The sequence below is a fragment of the Molothrus aeneus genome, chromosome 17, assembly GCF_037042795.1.
Source record: "Molothrus aeneus isolate 106 chromosome 17, BPBGC_Maene_1.0, whole genome shotgun sequence".
NCBI classification, from domain to species: Eukaryota; Metazoa; Chordata; class Aves; order Passeriformes; family Icteridae; genus Molothrus; species Molothrus aeneus.
In genome coordinates, this window is record NC_089662.1 from 2,726,383 (window position 1) to 2,750,515 (window position 24,133).

The 24,133-nt window shown below is 52.2% G+C and overlaps 1 protein-coding gene across 1 annotated transcript in view; it reads left to right on the plus strand.

Moving 5' to 3' along the window:
• Positions 1-1,099: 1,099 nt before the first annotated feature.
• The window catches only part of NECAB3 (N-terminal EF-hand calcium binding protein 3), a 32,461-nt gene continuing 9,427 nt past the window's right edge, over positions 1,100-24,133 (plus strand). The window contains exons 1-5 of the mRNA XM_066561763.1: positions 1,100-1,811; positions 8,279-8,303; positions 9,438-9,546; positions 16,130-16,155; positions 17,405-17,502. Coding sequence (XP_066417860.1) covers positions 1,719-1,811; positions 8,279-8,303; positions 9,438-9,546; positions 16,130-16,155; positions 17,405-17,502 — 351 coding nt within the window. The 5' untranslated portion in view covers positions 1,100-1,718. The remainder of the gene's footprint in view (positions 1,812-8,278; positions 8,304-9,437; positions 9,547-16,129; positions 16,156-17,404; positions 17,503-24,133) is intronic.

Genomic DNA, 24,133 nt, shown 5'->3' on the forward strand with positions numbered 1-24,133 from the left:
ATGGAGGCACAAACCCCCAAGTGCCTGTGCCAGGCAAGGGATGGGGACAGCTGCTCTTCCTCCTCCCCCTCCTCCTGTCCCCCAGCCTGCTGAGGCAGGGGGGGTTCCCATCTCTGGAGGTACCAGGATCCTGGCATGTTGCTCCAGAGGGAAGCAGCTCGGAGCAAAGGCTGCCTGGCACTGGAGGAGCTGGCACCACCAGGCACTCATTTGGAGCCACCCTGGGATCTAGGGCCACCAAAACCACAGTGGCACTAGCTGTGGTCAAACTGGGGCCAACCCAGGGCCAACTGAGGGAACCAGGACTTTCCCAGTGCCATCCGTGTCCATGTTGGGACCACCTGTGGTCAAACTGGGACCAACTGGGGCAATCAGGGCTATCCCAAAGCCAACAGTGACTGCACTGGGACCGCCTGTGGACAAACTGGGACAACTGGAGCCACAGTGGGACAAACAAAGCCATGCTAGGACCAGCCATGACCCCACTATGACCACCCATGGTCAAACTGGGGCAGACCCAGGGCCATCTGGGGCAGACCAGAGCTACCCTGGGGCCAACAGCAACCACACTGGGACCACCCACAGTCAAACTGGGACCACCTGGGGCCTCGCTTAGGGCACCCAGGGCTACGGTGGGGTCAACAACGACCACACTGGGACCATCCATCACCAGACTAGAGCCACCCCAGGGCCAGCTGAGGCACCCAGTGCTACTGTGGGGCCAGCAGTGACCACACTGAGACCACCTGTGGCCACCCCAGGGCCAGCTGAGGCACCCAGGGCTGCTGTGGGACCAACAGTGACCACACCAAGACCACCTGTGGCCACACTGGGATCAGCTAAGGCACCCAGGGCTGCTGTGGGGCCAGCACTGATAGCTATGGTCACACTGGGACACTCAGGGACGGTCACACAACCCAGGGGTGGGACCCCACGGGGCTGTTCTGGGTCCACCGGGACCGCCCCAGCGGCGAGCGGGCACCGGGACCCAGCGCGGCCCCGCCTCTCTCCCCTACGCAAAACCCATTGGTGGTTATTGATGTCAATCACAGCTCGTGGCCAATAGAATGGCGGCGGGGGCGGGCCCTCCGCGGAGGCAAAGTTGGCTGGGGCGGCGGAGCCGCTCGGCTGAGTCGGGATCGGCGGGGCGCGACCGGCGCACGGAGCGAGCCCAACCGAGCCGGGCCGAACCGAGCCAACCAAACCGAGCTAACAAAACCGAGCCGAGCCAACCTGCCGAACCGAGCTGAGCCCAGCCGAACCATCCCTGCCGAACCGAGGAGAGCCGAACCCATCCCTCCGGCACCGCACCGAACCCGTCCCTCCGGCACGCATCTGATCCCTTAGGCACAGAACCAGACCCATCCCTACCGCACCGAGGCCATTCTTTTCGCACCCAGCCCATCTCTACGGTACCGCACCGAGCCGTGCCCCACGGCACCGCACCGAACCCATCCGTACAGCAGCGCCCCTGCCCTGCGGCACCGCACCGCATCCCGGGGCACCGCACCGCACCCCGGGGTACTGCACCGAACCTGTGCCCTGCAGTACCGCACCGCATCCCAGGGCACCGCACCGCATCTCGGGCACCGCACCGCATCCCGGGCACCGCACCGAACCTGTGCCCTGCAGTACCGCACCGCATCCCAGGGCACCGCACCGCACCCTCCGGTACCGCTCCGCTCCCCGGTGCCCGCAGCACCGCGCCCGGCGGGACCATGATGTCGTGTGCCGAGCTGCTGGCCGTGTGCCTGCTCTCCGCAGATCGCGGCCCCAAGCCCCGCCGCCAGCCGCTGCCCATCTTCCACGACGTGAGTACCGCGGGCGGGACCCCCGCAGCCCGTGCCCCGCTCGGGAGCCGCCGCACGGCTGCGATCGGGTGAGGCTCCTTCCCGCAGGAACCGGCCCGGGGGATGCGCCCGTGGCAGCGTGGTCGTGATGGCTTCAGTAATGATGTGTCCTTCTGCCGAATGCTGGGCCTCTGGTGGCTGGGAACAGCCCACGCCTCATCCAGAGCTGGCTGTCATGACTCCCGGAGCGGGAGCTGTGTGGCAGGAAGGCCGTGGAAGGTTCCCTGGAGCTGTTCACAGCCATGGGATCCAGCAGAGCGTTGCCTGCGGCAGCCCCCGGGTGCAGCCCCCGGGTGCAGCCCTGTCCCTGCCCGCTCCCGACGCTCCGGGATTGTGGAGGAGGATGCTCCGTGCGGGTTGGAGGTTGCCTCGGCATCCTGGCGGCTGTGGGTGGCACGGGGGAGTGGGAAATGCAGGTGGTGCCTCTCTTTGTGCTCGGGGAACTGCTGGCACAGTTCCTCCTGTCACACCGCGTCCCCTCCTGTGCCGGGGGCCGGGGCTCCGGGGGAGGCGGCTGCATGTCGGCCATGGGCCAGGGGCACAGCCCGGGCCAGAGCCACCCCTGGAGCACCTCCGGCCCTCCTGCTCCTGTCCAAATCGCCGTGGTGACAGAGCCCTGGCATTGCCGAGTGTCCGGCACTGCTGCGCTCTGAGCCACCCTGGGGACCAGGGACGTGCGGGGACACAGGTGCTGTCCCTGCCCTGCCGCAGGGAGGAGGAGGAGGAGGAGAAAGGCAGCGAGGATGGGGTGCCCGGGGAGGAGGAGAAAGGCAGCGAGGATGGGGTGCCCGGGCACTGGCACAGCCCAGGTTGGTGCCAGCTGCCATGTCCCAGCTGCCATCTCCGTCCTGACCCTCTCCCGTTCACCCCCGTGCCCCAGCCCATGCCAGAGGAGGGGAACAGCAGATCCCGGTCTGGACCAGCCACGTCTGGTCCAGTCCAAAGCCCCCGGCATGCCCAGGGAGGCGCTGGGAAGCCGTGGTGCCGCTCAGCTGCCAGCTGGGGTCGGGGTCTCTCTCCTGCCTGGGGGGCTCGGGCTGCCAGGCTCTCCAGCCAGCATCATTAACCGCGCTAATTACTCGGCTGAGGGGAGGTGGGCAGGAGGGGGGGGTGGTGACAGCTGTGTTCCAGCTCAGCTCCTCAGGGCACTCGCTGAGTCGCACATCCATCCCTCAGGGTGTCATTAAAGCAATTAAAATGGGAAATGTTAACAACGCTAGCAGCTGCTTTCCGGGTTCTGACGGCTTCTCTTCCTCTACCCTGTGACTCCTTTGCTCCCACCTTTGCTCCAGAGCTTGGCAGGGTGAGTTTCATCTCTGCACCTTTGGCTCTGGGCACTTGGCCGGTGCCCAGCTGCCCCCAGATGTGGCTGTGTTCACAGGGGTCTGAGGATGAGGGAGGAGATGAGGATCTGACTCCATGTTTCAGAAGGCTGATTTATTATTTTATGATATATATTACATTTAAACTATACTAAAAGAATAAAAGAAAGGATTTCATCAGAAGGCTAGCTAAGAATAGAATAAGAAAGAATGATAACAAAGGTTTGTGTCTCAGACAGAGAGTCTGAGCCAGCTGGGCTGTGATTGGCCATTAATTAGAAACAACTAACATGGGCTAATCAAAGATCCACCTGTTGCATTCCACAGCAGCAGATAATCAATGTTTACATTTTGTTCCTGAGGCCTCTCAGCTTCTCAGGAGGAAAAATCCTAAGGGAAGGATTTTTCATAAAAGATGTCTGTGACACCCAGGCTGGTCGGGGTGAGTGAGCATCCCTTGGCAGCAGGGCAGGATCCCTGCCTGCCCCTGGCAGCACTGCCCACTGCACATCCCCGTGGCTGCTGCTCCTCTGGGACCTGCCAGCACATCTCCTGCCTTTGGGAGCAGGGAGGAGGAGGAGGAGGAGGAGGGCTTCGCTGCAGGCGCGGTGTGAGCCGCAGTGCTGCCATGGCCCTGTGCAGCATCTCCAGCCTCAGGGAGATTCATCCCTCAGGCCCAGGGCTTGCTCTGTGCCCTCCCGGGACATGGGAGCTGAAGGAAGGACGGTGCTGCCTGGCTGCAGCCTGTCCATGTCCCCAGGGCAGCTGTCCCCTCCCCAGCACTGCAGCTGCCTCCACACCTGCAGGCAGAGAGGAATCCTATAATCTCCATCCTTTCTGGGGTGCATGTGGGGCTCATCCCATGAATAAATGGTGTTTCAGTGCTTCTTCCATTGGTATTGGTGAGGCTGCAACTGCTTGGGCACAAGCCCAAGGGCTGAGGGAAACATCCTGGGCTCCAGGCAGTACCCCTGTGCCTCTGGGGCTGCACCCTGAGGCAAGAGAGAGATTCCTTGTAGGGCCCTAATCCCACTCCCAGCCTGGCTTTTCATCACCTTCCCCTGGCTTTGTCCCAGGGTGCTGTCCTGACTGGGGACAGTGCTCAGCTGCCATCCCTGAGCCCAGGGAGGGGACAGCACTGGCCCTGTGGAGCGTGGAAAGGGCTCTGTGCTGGCTGGGCTGGGCTGGGCTGGAGCTGGTCCTGGGCTCAGGCAGGGATGGGCTGGCTGCAGGCAGCCAGAGCCAGAGCCCTGCCATGCCAGGCTATATTGGTAAATTATTACCAGTATAGCAGGACAAGATGTGCCTGAGCTTGTCTGGCCCTTGCTGCTTGACCAAAAGGCGGCAACTGTGGTGTTTCACCCCACAGACACTTTTGGCTGCCTGGGTGTGTGGTGTTTCACCCCACAGACACTTTTGGCTGCTGGGTGCTGCAGTTGACACTGGGGACAGGTCCAGGCCTGCAGGAGCTCTGGTGGTGCTGGGATGGAGCTTCCCCCCATAACAGGGGCTGCTCCTCAGGTTTCCCTCTGGCAGAGAAGCTTTGAGGCCATAGTGAAGGAAAGGAGTCGGTTCTGATGGAGGCTTTGGATCCAGAGCTTTATTCTGGCCCTCAGGCCTCTGAATGCAGCACCAGCTCCAACAGAACTCCCTGAGCCCGTGGCTGCTGCTCCTTTAACCCCGGGGAGAGGGGCAGGGAAGGGGCAGGGAGGCACCAAGCAGGGACAGGAGGGGAGGGACAAAGGGACAAAGGACACCTGGATGGCCCAGTGCCCCCCAGGGGTAGAGGGCATCCTGTGACTCTGCCAATCACTCAATGCCCTTCTGGAATGCCAGGACTGACAGACAGTGCTGGGAGGGGTCAGGGAGGGAAAGGAGAGGAGACTGACACACCTGGGAGGGAATTATCAGGGGAGGGACCCGGGGTTCTGGGGCAAACCCTGACATCACATTGCAACAGGGAGCCCTGCAGCAGATGTAGCCTTGCCCTGGGGGCACTCACAGCTCCTGCCTGTGCCACGCTCCTCTGGAGCTCCAGGCGGCTGTCCTGTGTGCACTGGCTCGTGTAACTCACTGAACCTTGTGAGTGAGGAACAGGCACCCACTCTGTGTGCTGAGGCTCCTGCTGAAGCCAGGATGGGCTCACCCCAGATTAGAGACCACCTCAGTGTAGTTATGATATTTTCTGAAAAATCCCTTTGCTGGGATTTTCCCTTTTTCTCTTGAGAAGCTGAGAGGCTTCAGGAACAAAATGTAAACAATGATTATCTGTAGAATGCAACAGGTGGATCTGGGATTGGTCTCATGTGGTTGTTTCTAATTAATGGCCAATCTTAATGGGCAATCCGGACAGTCCAGCTGTCTGGACTATCTCAGTCAGTCACAGGATTTTGTTATCATTCCATTCTCTCTGCTTCCCTGGCAAGCCTTCTGATGAAATCCTTTCTTCTATTCTTTTAGTATAGTTTTAATATAATATATATAATAAAATAATAAACCAGCCTTCTGAAACATAAAGTCAACATTCTCATCTCTTCCCTGGTCCTGGGACTCCTGTGAACACCACCACAGCTCAGGTCTCTGGTCTCCCCTGAAGCTGAGTTCTGCCTCTGAGCCCACAGATAAGCCCTGCTGAGCAAGGGCAGCCTGAGAGTGGGAAATGTTTGCCCTCGCTCGAAGTGCCTGGGTGACACTTGGCTGTCTCTGGGATGAGCTGGGTGGCCTTTGGGACACCTGGAGCCACACGAGCCACATGTCCCTCTGATGACACACAGCTCTGCAGGATGAAGCTTCTCCCTTGATGGAGAGTCCGTGGCAGGGTGGGACCCACGCCTGTGGCATTCACATTGTCTGGAAAAATTCCTTCATGCCCAGGATTTTCTCCTGGGAAGCTGAGAAGCCTCAGAGAAAAGGAAAACAATTCTGGTCTCATTTGCTTCTCCTGTGTTGTGCTCACATGTGGAATGTGTTTGGAGATTGTTTACCCACAGGTGATTGTTCCATTGCATTCTGCTGGGAGTTGTTTTCACTCTTTGGCCAATCAGGGCCAAGCTGTGTCAGGACTCTGGAGAGAGTCACCAGTTTTCATTATTATCTTTTTAGCATTCAGTAAGTATCCTTTCTGTGTTCTTTAGTAGAGTATAGTATTCTTTAACATAATATAGTATCATAAAATAATAAATGAGCCTTCTGAGAACATGGAGTCAGATTCATCATTCCTGCCTTTTTTGGGCCAGGAATACAATAAATACAAATTTAAAATTGTAATACAATAAATACTGTAAATACAATACCACGGGTGCTGCCCCTGCAGCTGTGAGACCCCACAAGGAACCCATTAGCCTGGAGAAAGCTTTGCTCTAAAATCCAGAGGAATCACCAGCGTTTGGGAGCTGCAGGTTTCCATCTCAGCTCAGTGTATGCTGTGTGGTGCTCAGGGAGTGCCCACCCCCTTTCCTGGCCAGCTGGGACCCTGGGGATGGTTCCCTGGAGCTGCCTGGCCCAAGGCAGCCCCTGCTCTTCAGCTTGGGGCAGAAGGAGCTCGCTGTGCTCACAGGAGCATCCTCCAAGGAGCTGCTCCTGCTCCTGATTCCCAGGGAAGGACCCAGGGAGCTCCAGCCCTAGAAAAACCTCAACCCAGCTGCAAGCCAGAGGCTCAGGGGGTTTTCCTGGGCAGCTCCTCCTTTGCCTCAGGTTCTCAGGGGGATGTCAGGGCCTGGGGACATGCACAGAGCTGGTGGTGGGCAGTGCAGGAGGAGCAGTGGTGCCTCTGCCTGTGCAGAGGGCTGCTCTGGGTGTGGGGGCAAGAATAGAAAAGTTCTGTCTCCTTTCCCGGCCCTTTTTCTTTCCTAATCTTTCTTCAGACCTGCAGATTCCTTCATCAGCCAGGATAGTAAATCAGGGCAACCCCGACAAAGGGAGGAATGATGAGGAGGACTCTATTCAGAAGGCTAATTAGTTATTATTTTATTATATATAGGCTAATTAATGAATTATTTTATTATACAATATTTTTCTATGTTATATTACACTGAATCTGCACAAACACTCCACTCAACTGCCCAGAATCTCCTGTCAGTGACAGTCCCAACACCCCTGGATTCAATTGGTCAGTGAATCAAAACACTCACACCAGAATCCAATTACCAATTCCCTTCAGGTAAACAATCTTCCACAATGCATTCCACTTGTGAACAACACAGGGAAAGTAAATGAGATAAGAATTGTTCTTTCTTTCTCTGAGGTTCCTCTCTGTGATTCCCAGAAATATCCTTGGGAAGTTGTGCCTTGCTTTTCTCTGTGAAGAGAAATGTGGCCACAAGCCAGGATGATATAAAGGATGGTTTCCACATAGAAAATTTTCTGTTGTTGCCTCCATTAGGATGTGCTGGACAAAACCTTGTACATTTTGGTCTGGAAAAACGTTGCCAGGCTTCAGAGGTGATGCTGTTCCTCACTAGAGTCAGCCCAAATAATTCCTGGTGAATCAGGTCCCAGCAGGGCTGAGCAGCCCCAGCTTTCTCCTGGGTCATGGGAGAAGCCTCATGGTTGGGAATCTGTGCTGAGACCCTGAACTGGAGCAGCTCTCCAGCTGTGCCCTGTGGCAGAAGCAGTTACAGATTAATTAACTCATTAATGATTAATTACAGTGAGTGTGCGTGCCGAGGAGCTGTGGGAAGGGCTGTGCTGAGGGCTGGTTACAAAGCTCAGGGCAGGAGCTGCTCCTTGATGCAGGTGCTGCAGTGCTGGTGATGCACAAAGTGCTTCCTTACAGACTGGGTTTATTCCTAATGTTCTTTCCTTTAAATGGACTGAAAAATTAAACAGTTGCTATCACAGGATGCAGCAAAGTCCTTTCTGCTTTGCCTGTGTGTTCTCTAAAGGTGCTTGCTGTGAGTGCTGGGCTCACTCAGCCAAGAGCTCTGTGCATTAAGGGCAAGAAATGGGTTTAATCATTGGCAAAGGGGCATTTCCCAGGGCAGCCTGTGCAGTCCCAACAGCTGGAGCTGTTCTCCCTGAGCTCTTGGAGGTGTTTTTCCGTGCTGCTGGCTGCTGCCTGTCTCACTGCTCAGCTGCCCTTCTCTCCTCTTGTGTTTTGTCTTGCAGATTTTCCGGCGAGCCGACAAGAACGGTGAGTGCTTTGTTCCTCTGCTGCCTCCCCCTCCCTGCCTGGCTCCTTCCCACTGGGAGGTTTGGCTGCGAGAGGGAGGGTGGAAAAGGCTTTTCTGCTTCACCTGGATCCCAGAGCCTGCCCAGGGCTTGGGGAATGGGCTCTCCCAGTTCCCATCCGTGTACCGTGCAGGACACAGCCCCTTCCAAGCCCTTCTCCTGCCCAGGGCCTGTCAGGCTTCTGCTGGGTCCCTCACAGGATGGGTTCTGTCTCCGTGCTCAGTGCAGGGTTTTACAGAGCAGAAGGGACCCTCAGACAGAGCTGTTTGCAAATTCCTGCAAATGCAGGAAACGTGGGCTTTGGGGAGTGCAGGATTTGGTGTTGTTTGAGGGCTGTGCTGGTGCCCTGCTGTCCCCATGGTGCCTTGGACAGCCCTTCTCCCCGGCCTTGTCCCTTGCACTGTCAGGAACTTAATATTTCAGAGAGCTGGGCAAAATTTGCTGCCAGACTGAAGAATATTACAAAGCTGGGAAGCAGCTGCAAGCTCTGCAAGCAGATCTGCTGTGCTGCCTTTGTGTCCTGAAGCTTTAGTGGTGATGGGAAAGTTTCACCCTCCTGGCTGGGGGATTCTGTTTCTGGGTGCCCCTGCAGCCCCTGGCATTTGGGAATTAGGCTCTGCCACCCAGTTTTTAATCCAGCACCCATAAACCAAGAGGTCCAAAATCACAAGGGATGTCCCTTAGCCTTCCCACACTCTCTTGGCTCTTTTCCTTCATGGTAGCACAGGAGATGCTTTTATTGCAGATCACAATGCAGCCCAGGAGCTGCAGTCCTCCACAGAGAGGAAGGAAAAAGCTCTTGAGTCCATGGAGAGCACTTTCTTTCCATGGAAATCTGGTGCTGCCCTCAGTGTGCTGTTCTTGGACAGTCTGTGTGCCTTTCTGAGAACACCACAGTGGGGCCTTTAGGGAAGGGCTGAAATTCCCACCTGCACTTCCAGCAGCACCCAGTGTCTTTGCTGGGCTGGTGGGCCAGGCTCTCAGGGAGATTTGTGCTGTAATTATGATGCAGAACACGCCCAGCCCCATCCCACGCAGGGCTGGGATGCTGCTTTCCACAGATATATAATTATTCTTCCCTTTCCTTTGAATGCAGATGATGGGAAGCTGTCATTTGAGGAGTTCAAGAACTATTTCTCTGATGGCATCCTGAGCTCGGAGGAGTTGTGGGAGTTGTTCAGTGGCATTGACAGGCGTCACTCAGAGTGAGTACCATGGTGGTGGCACTGAGGAGATGCAGGAGAAGCTAAAACTGCCTGACTGGAGGTGGAGGAGCTTGGGAGGCGGGTGTGATAAATAATCAGGGTGAGACAAACCCACCTCTTGCCACAGAGGCACTGAAACCAGCAGTGAGCCCTGGGAGTGCTGAGAGCAGCCAGAGATTTTGAGAGCAGCCATGGATTTCCTGCAGCTCCAGGAGGCAAGCAAGCATTGAAAATGCCATTCTTGTGGTTTGGGAAATGTGCTCCAGGAATAGGCAGCCTGTGGAGCAGGCTGTGTGCCTGCAGGAGCCTGTGCTGGTGTGGGGACACACAAAGTCACAGACTCTGCCACTGCTGACTTAGGAGCTGCTTGGCACTTATGTAAGAGCTGCTTTCCACACAAGTGGGCCTGGTGCATGTAGAAGGGAATTTAGGACAGCTACTTGTAAAAAAAAAAAGCCCCACAGATCAGGAGAAGGAAATGAGTTTAACTCTGGTCTCCTAACAGGGAATTTAGGGCAGCTACTTGTGAAAAAAAGCCCCACAGATCAGGAGAAGGAATTGAGTTTAGTTCTGGTCTCCTCATGAGTGGTGCTATCCAGAGGGCTCTGCTGGGCTTGTCTGGGATTCTCATCCCAGCTTTTTGGGTATTTTGGCCTCACTGGGGTCTCTATGCCCAGCTGGGTGAGTCTGTCCTGGCACTGGGAGGAGCTGGGTGCTGCTGCATTGCATGGCTGGGGTCTGTCCACACACTGGGGTGCTGCTGGGGGACAAGGGGCTGCAGCTTCTCCCCAGTCTGGGGGGCAGCTTTGGCTTCCCCTGCACCTCTGACACCCTTGACCAGGGCACAGGTCCCTGCCAGGGTGAGGAAATCTGGGGCAGCCTGAGCTGCACACGCTGTCCCAGGGCTTTGCAGGGAGCCAGGGTGGTGGCACAGAGGGCACTTGTCCCCCTGAGATGCCAACAGCCACCAAATGCCACCAACAGCAGACACCCAGTGTCACCACCCACTCAGGACTGGGGCAGTGGGAATGGTGAACTCCCAGTGCTGGTGGAGCTGGGTTTGGTTCCCACAGCAGGGGTGGGCAGCCTTGTGCTGCTTTCCTTGGAGCCTGCTGGTTGGGCTTGTGGGTGTGGGCAGCAGGAAAACATCTCTGAAACCTCTCTGTCTCTGGGCTGTGATCCCAGGAAGGTGCAGTGAGTGTTCCCTTTCCTCTGGAAATGCTCCTTTCCTCTTGCTCCATTTTGGGGTGATCTCAGAGTCACAACAGCCCTGGAAAACACAGGGAGCAGCAAAAGATGTGTCAAGGGAAATACAGGTTGGATATTAGGGAAAGGTTTTTCACAGAAAGAGTGATAAAGTTCTGGAATGTTCTGCCTGGGGAGGTGGTGGAGTCCCCATCCCTGGGGGTGTTTAACAAAGCCTGGATGTGGCACTGGGTGCCAGGGTTGAGCTGAGGGCTTGGGGCTGGGTTGGACTCAGTGATCTTGAAGGTCTCTTCCAACCTGGTCATTCTGTGAATTCAGTGAAGCTGAGAGCTTTAACCCAGCTCAAAACTGAGCAGGGAAGGTCTCCTACCTTCAGGTGGGGCTTGTTCCATCCATCTGGAGCAGCTGAGGGGGCCTGACTGGGCTGGGCTGCCCGGGGAGCCGTGGCTGCAGCAGAGCCCCCAGAGCTCGTTACCTAACGAGGGCAGCTGTGACAGCATTGAGCTGGTGACACCTTCAGCAGGGTGTGAGCCTTGGCTTCTCTTCCTGCCACCAAGAGCAGAAGGGACCCTCAGACAGAGCTGTTTGCAAATTCCTGCAAATGCAGGAAACGTGGGCTTTGGGGAGTGCAGGATTTGGTGTTGTTTGAGGGCTGTGCTGGTGCCCTGCTGTCCCCATGGTGCCTTGGACAGCCCTTCTCCCCTGGCCTTGTCCCTTGCACTGTCAGGAACTTAATATTTCAGAGAGCTGGGCAAAATTTGCTGCCAGACTGAAGAATATTACAAAGCTGGGAAGCAGCTGCAAGCTCTGCAAGCAGATCTGCTGTGCTGCCTTTGTGTCCTGAAGCTTTAGTGGTGATGGGAAAGTTTCACCCTCAATCCAGCAGGTGGGTTTGGTGCTGTGTTTGTCATGTCCAGGCTGGAATTGGTGTTTCCTCAGCCCTGCCAGGCTGATCTGAGGAGGGGCAGCAGCAGAGATCTCCATGCCCAGACCCCTCCTGACCCTCACCCACCCCTGGAACCTGCAGCTGCTGGGAACATGAACATTTCAGAGCTCTCCACATTTCAGAGCTCTCCCACATTTCAGAGCTCTCCCACCTTTCTTGTTGCCCTTCCAGAGGGCCCCATGCCCTTCTCTGTCCACCTCCCACCCCTCTGGCTCTCAGGTGGGACATTGGGCCTGTGCATCACACACCTCTGCTGGGGTCACTTCACATTCTACATCTCCACAGCAGGCTGGTTTTGTTCTGCATTTCAGAAAATGGTTCCATTTTGGCATAAAGAATCCCCTCACTTTAATTCTGTGACATTTCAAAGTTTATGTTGAAGCCAAATTCAGCTCTGGATGGCAGCTGGGACAGCAGCAGGTCCATGGCTTTGTGTGGCTGGTGCAGAGCTCCACACCAGCTCTGGCAGTGGCACAGTGAGGTTCATCTTCCTGGAGAAGGGCATTTTCATCCTCTGAAATATCTGGGTGAGGAGAGACTGATGTTTCTGGAGGTATGAGAGCTCCATAGCTGCATCCAGAATTGCAGGGGTTGAATGCCAGCCCTGTGAAACCTGCCCAGGGAGTTGCTGTCTGGATTTTACCCGTCCTTCTGTCCTGCACCTGTTGGGGAAATCTAGAAAAATATGGTCTGGAAATGCATCTTTCCATGAGAGTGTTCAGGAATTGGGTGCAGATTGCTCAGAGCCTTTGACCTGGAGCCACAAGGGATGGAAATGCTGACCTGGTGCCTCCTAAAGTCTCTTGGTGGAAATAACCTCAAGCCTGTGATTGTCTGGAAGAAGGGATTTGAGTGGATTCCCTCTCCTCTCTTTACTCAGAGACTGCAGCATCTGCCAGCCCCAGATGATGGAGAGTGACTGAAACACTCTGTGTCACACAAAAAAGGTTTGGAAAGCAGATCTGTGATGGCAGTGGAGGTTCCCAACATGATAAATGATAAAAATAATAATAAAAAAAAACAAACCCCGTCTGCTTTTCTGCAGCTGATTGCTGTTTCCTTGCATAAATTCCAGGCACATTCTGACAAAATCCCAACAGCATAATGATGACAAGCTCCTCCATCATCAGTTCAGGCTTAATTACAGTTAATCAGTGGTTTGAGCACAGTCAAAATACAGCTCTGGGAGATGTGGAGAGTCTCAGGATGAGTGCTTTGGAGGCAGAGGATGGCTCTTCTCCTGGAGTGGGAATGGCAGAGAGGGAAGCCTGCTGCCCCTGGCAGCCCTGCAAAGTGGGTCAGCATTTGGTGTGCACTCTGTGGGTGAGCTCCACCCTGGTTTGGGGGTGAATCAGTTCTGGCAGCATCAGAATGGCCCCAGCAGCCCCGGGGTTTGCCTGCTGTGCTCTGTCCTGCCCCTGCTGTGCCAGGGGGATGCTGCAGCCTCTGGGACATGGGAGAGGTTCCCCTGCAGGGCTGCTGCTGGAACCGGCTGCAGAGCCTCCCCTGGACAGCTCCCACAGGGGGGATTTCTCCACGAGGTGTCATTGATTGGTTCAATGGTCAGTGCTTTAGTGATTGATTAGTTAACATTTCTTTTTAAGCAGCCAAGATATAAAGATATATACCTTTATATATCTATATCTATATCTATATCTATCTTTTTATATATATATCTTTATATATATAAAATTTTTATATACATATAATTTTTATATAGATATAAAATTCATATGTATATAAATATATAAAAATTATATATTTATTATACTCTTTATATACTCTTATATCTTTATATACATTTTACATATATATATAAATATATCTTATATATATTTATATATATAAAAAGATATATATATAAAAATATATATCTTTTATATATATATATATAAAGATATAAAGAGTTATTCATAACCTTGGGAGCCACAGGGTGGGAGTTGATGGCAGCTCCTGTCACACCTTGCTGGAGCTGGGATGGCAGTGAGTTGAGCTGGTGGCTCCTTGTTCCTTCTGAAACCAGTCCCAGCCCCAGGTGCTCACTGGGACCAGTGCAAATGCCTGGATAATGTGTGCACAAAGTGTCCACATCCCCTCTGGGGTGATTTTTACCCCTCTCTTAGGTGGGAGCCAGGTTTCCCTGCAGCTCTGGGGCTGTGCTGTGGATGCTGCAGTGCCAGGGCTCTTGCAGCACTGCAGCAGCTCTGCAGCCTCCAGGCAGCTGCCAGAAATAAAGGGGGAAACTTCACAAGGAGCAAAACCTTTTTCCAGTGCCCACTGGTGCCCCAAACCCCAGTGCCTGTGTCAGGCAGAGCTGCCCAGAGATGGGATCAGCAGAGTTGGGCAGAGTGAGGGGCTGTGGCTTTGCAGGTTTATCTGGATTGAGTCTCAAGGGAAACAGGATTTTTTTCTCCACTTTACAAAGTGCCTGCAGTGCCAGGTCAGTGCACAGAGCCCTGCCTGAATCAGCTGCTGTGTGTTTAAAATAGCTGAGCTGAATGTTCCTGTCCCTCTGTGCTGCTCAGAGCTCCAGTGCAGTCCCAGAGCAGCCTGCAGCCCCCTGCCCTGGCTCTGCCAAAATATTGCCCTGCTTTGAGCCACTGCCCACTGTTAAAGTGCTCTCAATGGAGAAAGGGAGAGACACAAACAGCCTTTGATGTCTCAGGAAAAGCTGTAGGAAGATTTTCACCTTAATTATTTCACCTTAAATGGCATTTTAGACAGTTCACACAGTGTTCTCTAATTTTACATGGGGGTGTTTTTGTCCCTTTGCCCTGTGAGCAGTGTCAGGAGGGGACAGGGTGATGGTTTCCCACCCCTGGGCAGCAGCACTGCAGCATTCCCTGTGCTGGGAGCCTGGCAAACTCCAGGTACTGCCACTTCCCCCATGTGTGACAGCACTTAAACACTTGAAAACCACTTGAAAAGCTCTCTTTGGGGCTCTCTTCCACTTTCCCAATCAGGATTAAAATTGGTTGTAATCATCTGGGGGATTTTGAGGCAGCAGAAGGCCTGGAGCAGAGGCTGATTTGAATAAATGCCATGCTGGGGTCTGTCCCTGCAGGCTCTGGGCATGGAGAGCAGCTCTGCCTCTGTGCCTTTGGCCACCTGAGCAGCTCCTGCAGCACCCTGCAGACCCATCCCAAAACCTGGGGCTGCTTCTGAGCATTCCCTCCTCCCTCTCTATCGCCAGCTGGGGTCTCTGTACAAATCACAAACAGGCCAGGACTGCTGGAACGTGCCTTGAGCTGTTTTATTTTTCAGTATCACTCTCATTACATGGTTATGACAATGGGAAGATGCCACCAGCTCACATCCCAGGCAGCAGACCCAGAACTTAATGTTACAACTCACTTTATAAGTTTTTTGACCAATCCCATAAAGCAAAAGCCCATTGACAGTAGTTCTATCCAACCACCATAAGCACAGGTACCTTTGGTTAAACAATGCTTGCTTATTTCAAATACAATACCTGCTTGTAAGCCTTAAAGCACAACGCACAGAGCTCCATTATTAAGCTTCAAACTTCCTAATATCTTGCTAGATAAACTTTTCTGTAGCTTAGAGAGTTATTCTAGACAAGCATTTATACACAGACCATTGCTCTATTTGTCCTTGCTTTTCTACTTTTTAAATAATTTTTCTGCTGACCAATCTCATGGCTGCTGCTTAGCTCTAATCACAGTTCTGCTGTCTCTGAGTCCTGCCTTTTGCAGCTTTCCCCAAACCCTCTGATTTTGTGGATTCCCACACCTTTCAACCCCAGCAGCACCTTTAGCAGCCTCAGGAGGGACCTGTCCCAGCCCTGCAGGGATGCCAGGGGAAATTGTGCTCTCTGTTAGTAAAAAGGGTGGGGGTCTGGCCCCTGCCTCCAGGATTTTGGAGCCAGATCCCTGCTTTAATGACCTTCAGGGCAGGAACAGCTTCTCTGGAGGGCTGGGAAGTCACCCAGCACCTGGGCTCTGAGGGAGGAGGAGGAGGAGGGGGTCTGGCCATGGGAGGACCTGGGCTGAGGTCAAGGATGAACAAGGAGGGAGTCCTGGCTGGATGCTCCCCAGCTTTGGGGGAAGAGGTTGGGTTGCAGAAGCAGCTCCAGGCTCAGAAATGGCCAGGCAGGGTGTGGGGCACCTCCATGGCAGCCCCACTCTGTTGTCACAGGTGCTCTCCCAGCACCCTCCAGCTCCAGGAGATGGTGGTGGAGCAGATTTTCCTGCTCCTTCAGCCCCTGGGTGCTGCAGGGGCTGGGAATGGCTCCTGAGCTGCTGGCTCTGAACCTGTGCAGCTCCTTCTTTTTCTAATGCAGCTTGTGAAAATACATGAACGTGAAAATCCACCAGGACACAAGACAAGCCCCCAGACCCCTGCTCACCACCACTGTTTCCCCCACACCAGCCCCACTATCTAACAGGAGCTTTTCTGTGTTTCTTGCAGCAACGTGGACACGGAGAAGTTGTGTGGTAAGTGAGGGATGTTCCTGCCCTGGAGAGCTTCCCCTCCCCAGGTGTGTGGTGGGGTTTGTGTGTGTCTGACCTGGGCTGGACTGGGTGGCTCAGAGGTCCCTGTGGCTGGATCCCAGCACAGAGGTGCTTTTCCCAAGGGGAGAGGTGTCTTGGTTTGAAAAGCCACGTGCCTACTAAGGAAGGCAGGAGCTTCCCCTGAAATGGAAAATGCATTTTCCCTCTGAATTATTATAATTTTGAAATCATAATAATAGTTATTTCAAAATCATTATTATAATTTCAAAATCACAATAAATTTTATTTATTATATTTTAATATTATATTTTAATAATTTTAATTATATTTAATCATATTTAATAATATCAATTTATTTAATTAATTATAATTAATTATATAAAATTAATTATATAATATAATTATAATTATATTTTAATATTTAAATATTTTTAATATTTATATTCTAATTATTACAATTTTGAAATTAAGGGTCTCTCAGGAAAAGATATGGGAGCAGGAATAACAGTTCTTTACTAGGGAAGAAAATAAAAATAAAATAAACAATGCAGTAATACAAAACTCCAGAGCCAGAGTGAGAGCAGGCCCTGTCCCCTGTGTGTCAGGGGGTGGCACAGCCCCATCCCATGGGGGCTCAGCCCTCCTGCAGTGCCAGCTGTGGCTCTGCTGGAGCAGGGATCCTGCACAAGGGGGGAGTTTTCCTCTGCAGCTCCAGGGCTGCTGGAGATGGGCCTGGGCTCCCTCTGGCAATGCAGGGCAGCAGAAGCTGCTCCTCTGGCAATGCACTGGGCAAAGGCTGCTGTGCTGTGCCAGGCTCACATTGGATCCAGGTAGGAATGCTTGGCTCCTGCCCTGGGCGCAGCATCTCCCCATGGGATGCTGGAATTGGATCAGCCCTGCAGGGACACTCAGTGGCCATGGACAGCAGAGATCTCCTGCAGGGAGGATTGGCTGTGGCAGAGATCAAGAAAAAACTGCCCCAAGAACAGCAGAGAACTGCCCCAGCTCTGACACATGGGGATAGAATTTACCAAACCACAGCCCCAAACCACATCTTACAACACAGGACAATAGGGAAGGATTTTTAATTTCAGTCCAAGTGGGAGAATGATTCTGGAAAGGGAAGTGAATTCCCCCCTTGCAGCTCTGGGCTGAATGTGGGGAGCAGGAGCAGGGGAGGCAGGGATGGAGGTGCTCAGGAGCCTGACCATGGTGTTCTGTCCTGCTGCAGATTATTTCTCAGCATACCTGGGGGAATACAGGAATGTTCTCTCTGCCCTGGAAACGCTCAACGCCGCAGTGCTGGCAGCCATGGACAAAACCAAGCTGGTAAGGATGGCACAGGGGAGGGCAGCTGGGTGGGAAACTGGAGCTGTGGTGAGCTCAGCTGCTTCTTAGTGTGGAATTTGAGAGTTGGAGGCAGCAAACCCCTCAAATCAGGGCACACAGCCTGGAGGAGGGCAAGGGCAGCAGCCTGGTATCAATGGATGGTGTTTGCTGCTACCTTTCCCAAAAGCATCTTCTGAGAAAGCTGCTTGGGCAAGTACAGACTCAATCCACACTCTCAGCACAGCTAGATCAGTATAAAAAGACAGAAGGGGTCTCTGTTTAGAGTTCCAGTGAGGTTTGTTGTACAGTCATGCTGAAGGAACCCAGGGACAAGGACAGGGCAAACAGTGAGTGTCCTTGGTTAAGTATGGGGTCAGGAACAATGGTTTGGGGACACAGGGACAGTACAAAGGGCAGTGACCTGTGAGAAAGGGCAGATTAACATTGCTGCAGGACACCATGGGAGAAGCCCCTTTACACTCATCCTAAGGTGAGAGGCACTCTCGAACCTATGGTGAATTCTTCCAGGGCAGCATCCTAGAAGTTTCCCTAACAGGCTCAAAGGTGTTCACAGAGAAGGGTCAATCCAAAACTTTTGTGCTTTGGAGACCTTATCTGCGTTGTGGGGACATGATCTGTGCTCTGGGGACATCACCCCCCCTTGCAGGGCTCTGGCAGTGCCTGTTCCAGCAGCTCCCTGCAGTGTCCTGCCCACAGACACTTTCATGGAGCATCACTGAGAGCCTGTGGCAGGTTCTGAGTCAGTGTTTCAAAGTGTTTCCCCCCAGCAGTGAGGCTCCAAACTGCCCTGCAGGGCTGGTGGTGCTCGGGATGGAGCCCAGCCCAGCTGTGCTGCAGAGGAGGGGCAGGAGCAGCTGCAGTTCCTGCTCTCCCAGCCTGGTGCAGGGCTCATTGCTGCCCCTGTGCTCACCCTGTGCTGATGGAAATAGTTTGGAGGCTGCTGATTAGGGCAGGCTCTGAGCCCCAGCTGGGCTGGGCAGCCTCAGGGTAAGGACAGTGGGGAAAGGCAGTGCTGGGAGGGCCCTGCCCAGGGACCAGCAGCTCCTTCTACACCTGAGCTGTGTCAGAGGGCTCAGCTGTGTGCTTGGGCTGCTGCTGAGCCAGGAGAACACCCTTCCTTGGAAGCAGGTGAGGGGCATCATCTGTGTGAATGCTCCTCTGAGCTCTTGGTCAGACAGAGAAGGAAAGGGGGAGCAGCCCCACACTCACCAGAGTGGTGTTTGTGCCTCTCTAGTGTCAGTCCCTCTCTGGGCTTTCCTCTGGCCAAACCCAGCCTGAGTTTGTCCTGTGTGCCTGCAGTTACTGCAGTGTCTGATTGAGCCCTTTTCTGACCCAGAGATGGGCAACTGAGAGGTGTTTTCAAACCTGTGTGTGGAAATTTCATGCCAGGAGAGGGAATCTCCTGAAAATGCATTTTCTCATTGGCTCAAGTCCCTGGCCTCACTCACTGTTATTCAATACAAGTCCAGAGGGAGAGGAGGAATCCTCTCCAGAGACCTGGGCTTTATTTCAGCTCCTTTCTGTTCTGTTTTTTGGGTATTGAATGTGTACACTGGTGTTTCTCCAAAGGGCAGCACAGTCACTCTCTGCTCCCCAATATTGCTGTGAGGCATTCACTCCCTCTGAGGCTCCTGCGCCACTGCTGTTCTCTGGAAAAGAGAAGCAGGTTTTTCCTGTTGAAGCAAATTTTGCTGGAGTCATTTCTCCACCTGTTTGGATGTGCCTGGAGCCAGGGCAGTGCAGTGTTCCCAGCACTGCTCCCACCCAGGAGGGGTCTGTGCTGATCAGGAGCTCTGACCCAGCCCTGCTGTGCCCAGTGCAGGAATTGATGCTCCTGGGGTCCCTTCCCTGCACTCCCTGCTCTGCTGGGCTCTGCTCAGGGCAGGAGCTGTGGGAGGGATGCCTGCCCCTGCTGGAGGCTGCAGAGATGATAAATGCTGCATTCCTACCTGCTGGCACCTGAACGTGTTCCCACATTTGTATTTCCAGAGTTGCACTCGAGGTTGAGTTGTGATGGGATGAGTGGGCTGGATTTTAGCCAAAGCTCACACCTCTGTGAGCCAGGGCAGAGAATTTTACACCTGCCCCTCAGAATTTTACACCACATTAGACCTGCCCCTCAGTTCTTCTGGCTCAAACACCCCTCTGAGCCCCCCTTGGCAGAGAGAGCAGCCTCGTGGAAGAACCAGATGAACTTTCACCCCAGGGAGCTGCTTGAGCACTGAGAAAACTGCAGTGTTGGAAACCTAAATTCTGAGAATTTCAGACTTTCTGTGCTGACAGGCACTGACCCCCAGGAGAACACTGCATTTGACCTGAGGCCATGGAGAAAGTTCCAAAATTAAAGAATATAACTAATATTATGAGTGTGTAATTTAAATAGAAGTGTGTAATATCACGTAGTAGAAAACTTATAATTTAAGGTTTTAGAATATAAGTATATAATATATAAAATAAATATTATATATTAAATATATATATATATAAAATATATATATTTAAAAACTTATTTTATACTATACTTCATACTTAAATATATATACTTTATATATACTTTTTAATATGTATATATAGTATATATACATTATATGTATAGTGTATATATACTTTATCTTTTTCTATACTATATATTTTTATATATACTATATGCAATAGGTATAGTGTCTATATAGTATATATAATAATATACTATATTAATATAGAGTATAATAATATATATTTTATATATAATATATAAATTTTAGATAATATATAGTATATATAATATATAAAATATATAGTATAATATATACAATATATATTTTCATATATACTTATATATATAAAATATATACTTATACAGTTTATACTTATACTAACACTTTTAAAACTTATTTGTAGTTTCATCTCTCTCTCAACAATATCTATCTTATTCTATAATATTTATAAGTTAACATTTCTTATCTCAATGTTTACATACAAATATGTACTATGTGAGCCTTCTGTCAGATTTTAAGAATTTTCTATTAATCCCACACTTCAGGAAGCTCTGTGTGTGTGTGTGAGCAGCAAACCTGCTCCTGGTTGTTTTTATGGATCTACAGGTCAGCAGGAGGAAACCAAACCATTAGGGGTTCCCATGCCTCCACCCTCCCTCACTAGGAACCTGCTGAAGAAAATTTGCCTTGTCAAAAAAGAGAGTTTTTCCTTCACATTCTGTCATTCCCACTTATTTGTAAAATATAACTTGGTAGCTGTGCTGTAGTGTGCTAATTACACCTTATTTTGTGGTTGAACTTCATGTTTGCAATATAATTGTGTAGGGATAGGAGGTGAACAGAGGAAATAGCTCAGAAAACAGCCTGATGTTTCTCACAGGGGGTCTGAATGCTGAAATCTTTCCATTCCTCAGTGTGCAAACACTGCAAACCCTCACATCAATACCTCTCCAGGCCAGGCAGCCTCATTGACCCTTTGACAGGAATTATGTGGCCACTCATTCCATTCTGTCCTGAGCTTAACTATCATCATAAGAAATCATTGAAACCCCTCAAAAGCAGAATTATAGCAGCTCCTGGAAACTTGGTGATTTTCATCTGGATAAACAGAGCTGAAATACCAGTGCAGGACCAAAATTCCTTGTCTTGAGCTTGCTGAGTTATTTCCTTTGTGACTCCCAGCCACAGGGCTTTGCCATGAGCAGAAATGCTGTGCTTGCTGAGTTTATTGATAAGAGGGTTTGACCTCTGTGCAATATCTGATGAGAGGATTTTGGGTTTTTGCCCCAAAATGAGGAGTGCAGTGGGGACCGAATTTTAGGTTCTTTCTCTCCCCCGGCACAAATTTTCCCAAATTGCTGCTGCAATGTAGAGCAGCATTTGGAGCTCTCCTGGGGATGGTTATTTCCATCCTGTCTCCAGCACGTTCCCCTGGGTGTGCTGGGTTTGATGAGGCAGCTGGCACTGCTGCCATGTCCCCTCCTGGCACAGCCTGCCCTGGGCTGCCAGGGGGGACTGGGGGCTGCCACCCCACACTGCTGCCTGTGCCCCTGTGTTTGGGGCTGGTAGGAAAATTCATCCACAAATACCAGAGGTTTATGTCCAAAAAGGAGACAGAGGAGTCCTTTTACTTTATTCCAATAAAGGGAGAGGCCATGGGGCATTCCTCTTGGGTCTCTCTAATTTTTGGAGGACTCAGCCTCCTTTTTATCCCAGTTTCCCAGCCACATCTCCCTTCTCTCTTTCCCCATTGGCTGAGGTACTTGGGAGGTACAGATTTCCCAGAACTCCTGATACCAAAGATTTCCCTCTAATGTATAACCCTCCCTTTTAATTTTTAATTCTTATGGAATTTAGGGGATTTTCTTCTCCATTGTTTCTTTCATCTTTCAATATTCAATTTCATTTATCAGCAAACCTAAAGTTTATTTGTAAAGGCAAATATCTTCTTCCATTCATGAATCAGTGGAATCCTTCCCATTGTTTCTTTCATTGTTTATCTACCAGCAGACCCACAGCTTGTTTGGAAACATAAATCTGCTGTTCCTCTCAGGGTGCAGGGGCTGCCCTGGGTGAGCTGTGGGGCTCAGGGCAGGTGGAATGTGCTGTTGGTGAGAGCAGCTCTGTCCCTGCCATAAAACTCCATCCATGGGGGATGTGGGGCTTGGGGCATTCAGGGTGGGAGCTGAGAGGATGAGGAGTGCTGGGATGAAGGGTTGGTGCTTCTCCCAGAACCTAGCCCTGGGAAGGTGCCAGATTATGCTCTTTTCTGACCCAGAGATGGGGCAACTGAGAGGTGTTTTAAAAATTTTTATTTTATTTTTAACAGTACAATAACAATATTCTACTTTAACAATAAAATTTTGTACTGAGTTTCAGTACTAAAAAAATTCCATAATTAAATGTTACTCCCCATCACGTATATACAGAAACTCAGGTTTGTAGTGCAATTGTACTAGCCCAGTACCCCCTAAAAATAAAATTACTAACCTAAATAAATTCCCACAGGAAGGGGAGTGATGTGCTTGGGGAGAAGCCTCCAAGCCCCAGGGTAGGGGAAGTGTTTGTGTGCCCAGGCTGGAAGGACACCTCAGAGATGGGAGCACACCTCATTTGGCTGATGCTGGGGGAAGGGCCCTGGGAGGTGCCAGAGGCATGACAGGGCTTGGGTTTGGATTTTGGGCACTGAAATTGGTGCCTTGTGAGGGCTGCCCTAGAGCAGAGGCTGGACAGAGCTAAAGAATAAAGCAGGGATTTATTCAAAGGATCTCCTCCATGGATCCACCTTGGGCAGCACCAGAGCCCAGCCAGGGCTGCACCCAAAATGAACCAAAATGGCCCCAAAATGCACGGCCGGGCACGGGGTCTGTCCCTGGGATCAGTTCTGCTCCATTTGCATCTTGCAGTTCATTGTCCCATTCCAGCTTTAGCCCATCCAGTCCCACCCTGCTTGTTTTTCTCTCTCCAGCCCACGGGGTTTGTGCTCTTGGGGCTGAGATTTGGATCATTTGTCCTTGGTGCCCAGCTGGAGCAGGAATTGTTTTGTCTCCCTGCTCTGATATGAAGCTCAGAATTACACATTAAAGCAGCACAGAATCTGAGAAATATAAAAGCTAAACCTGAGGCATCAGAACAGACTGTGCAGGGCTCTGTGGTGGGTGAATAATGTTCCTGCTGTGCCCCCTGGGCACTCTCTCCCTCCAGGTGTGTCCTGGGGAGGCTGGAGTGTCTTTGTTTCCCTTCAAGCAGGGAGTGGGTCCAGGCTGGCAGGAGCTGGGCAGGCACAGAGAGGCAGTGCTGGGAGAGCTTTCAGTGCCTGCACACCCTGAGATGAGGAGGGGAACGGTGGGCAGGGATCCCCAGCCCTGGGCTCTCCATTTTTGGGGTTGTGGGCACAGAAGGATTTGTGGGAACACGTGGGATGCTTGGCTGGGAGAGGCTGGAGATGCAGAGCTGGAACTCAGTTTGCTGTGGCTGCATCTTGTCAGTGTGGCTGCCATCCTCTTCCTGAGGCAGGAAAATGAGATTCATTTTCCAGCAGGGATGAAACCCCCATCCCCCTGGCCCCTAGTGCTGGGGGTAGGGGGCTGTGACCATCCTTTGCTGGCTCCAGCATGAGCCCAGAGCTTGGGGGATGAGCATCCATCCTCTCCACTCTCTCCCCTTCTCTTCCATTCCCTTCCCTTCCCCTCCTTTCCCATCCAGGCACAGCTCCTGGACTGGCACAGAGCAACCAGAGAACCACGAGGGGCTCAGGAGCCTCCCCACTGCTCCCTTTCTTTGGCACCAGCAGTGGAAGGGTTACAAGGAAATCCTTCTGTGCAGAGCTTCTGGAATTCCAGATCCTCAGCGTGCTGGAGAGAAACACAGCAGGAATTGGAAATATTTGACCCCAGTGATGGGGTGGCATTGCTGGACATTATTTTGGACATGGTTCATGGAGCCTGGGGGGGGTGAGGGCAGCTCTGGGTGCTGCAGCCTTGGGGTCACACGAGGACACACAGGGAGGGCAGGGATGCTGCTCCAGCCTTGTCTGTGTCCAGGAAAGGGGTGGATTTCTCCTGGTGGATGCTCCTGGGGAGCAGCCAGCCCTCCTGCATCACGTGGAGGCTCCTTCCTCGCCCTCCCACTGC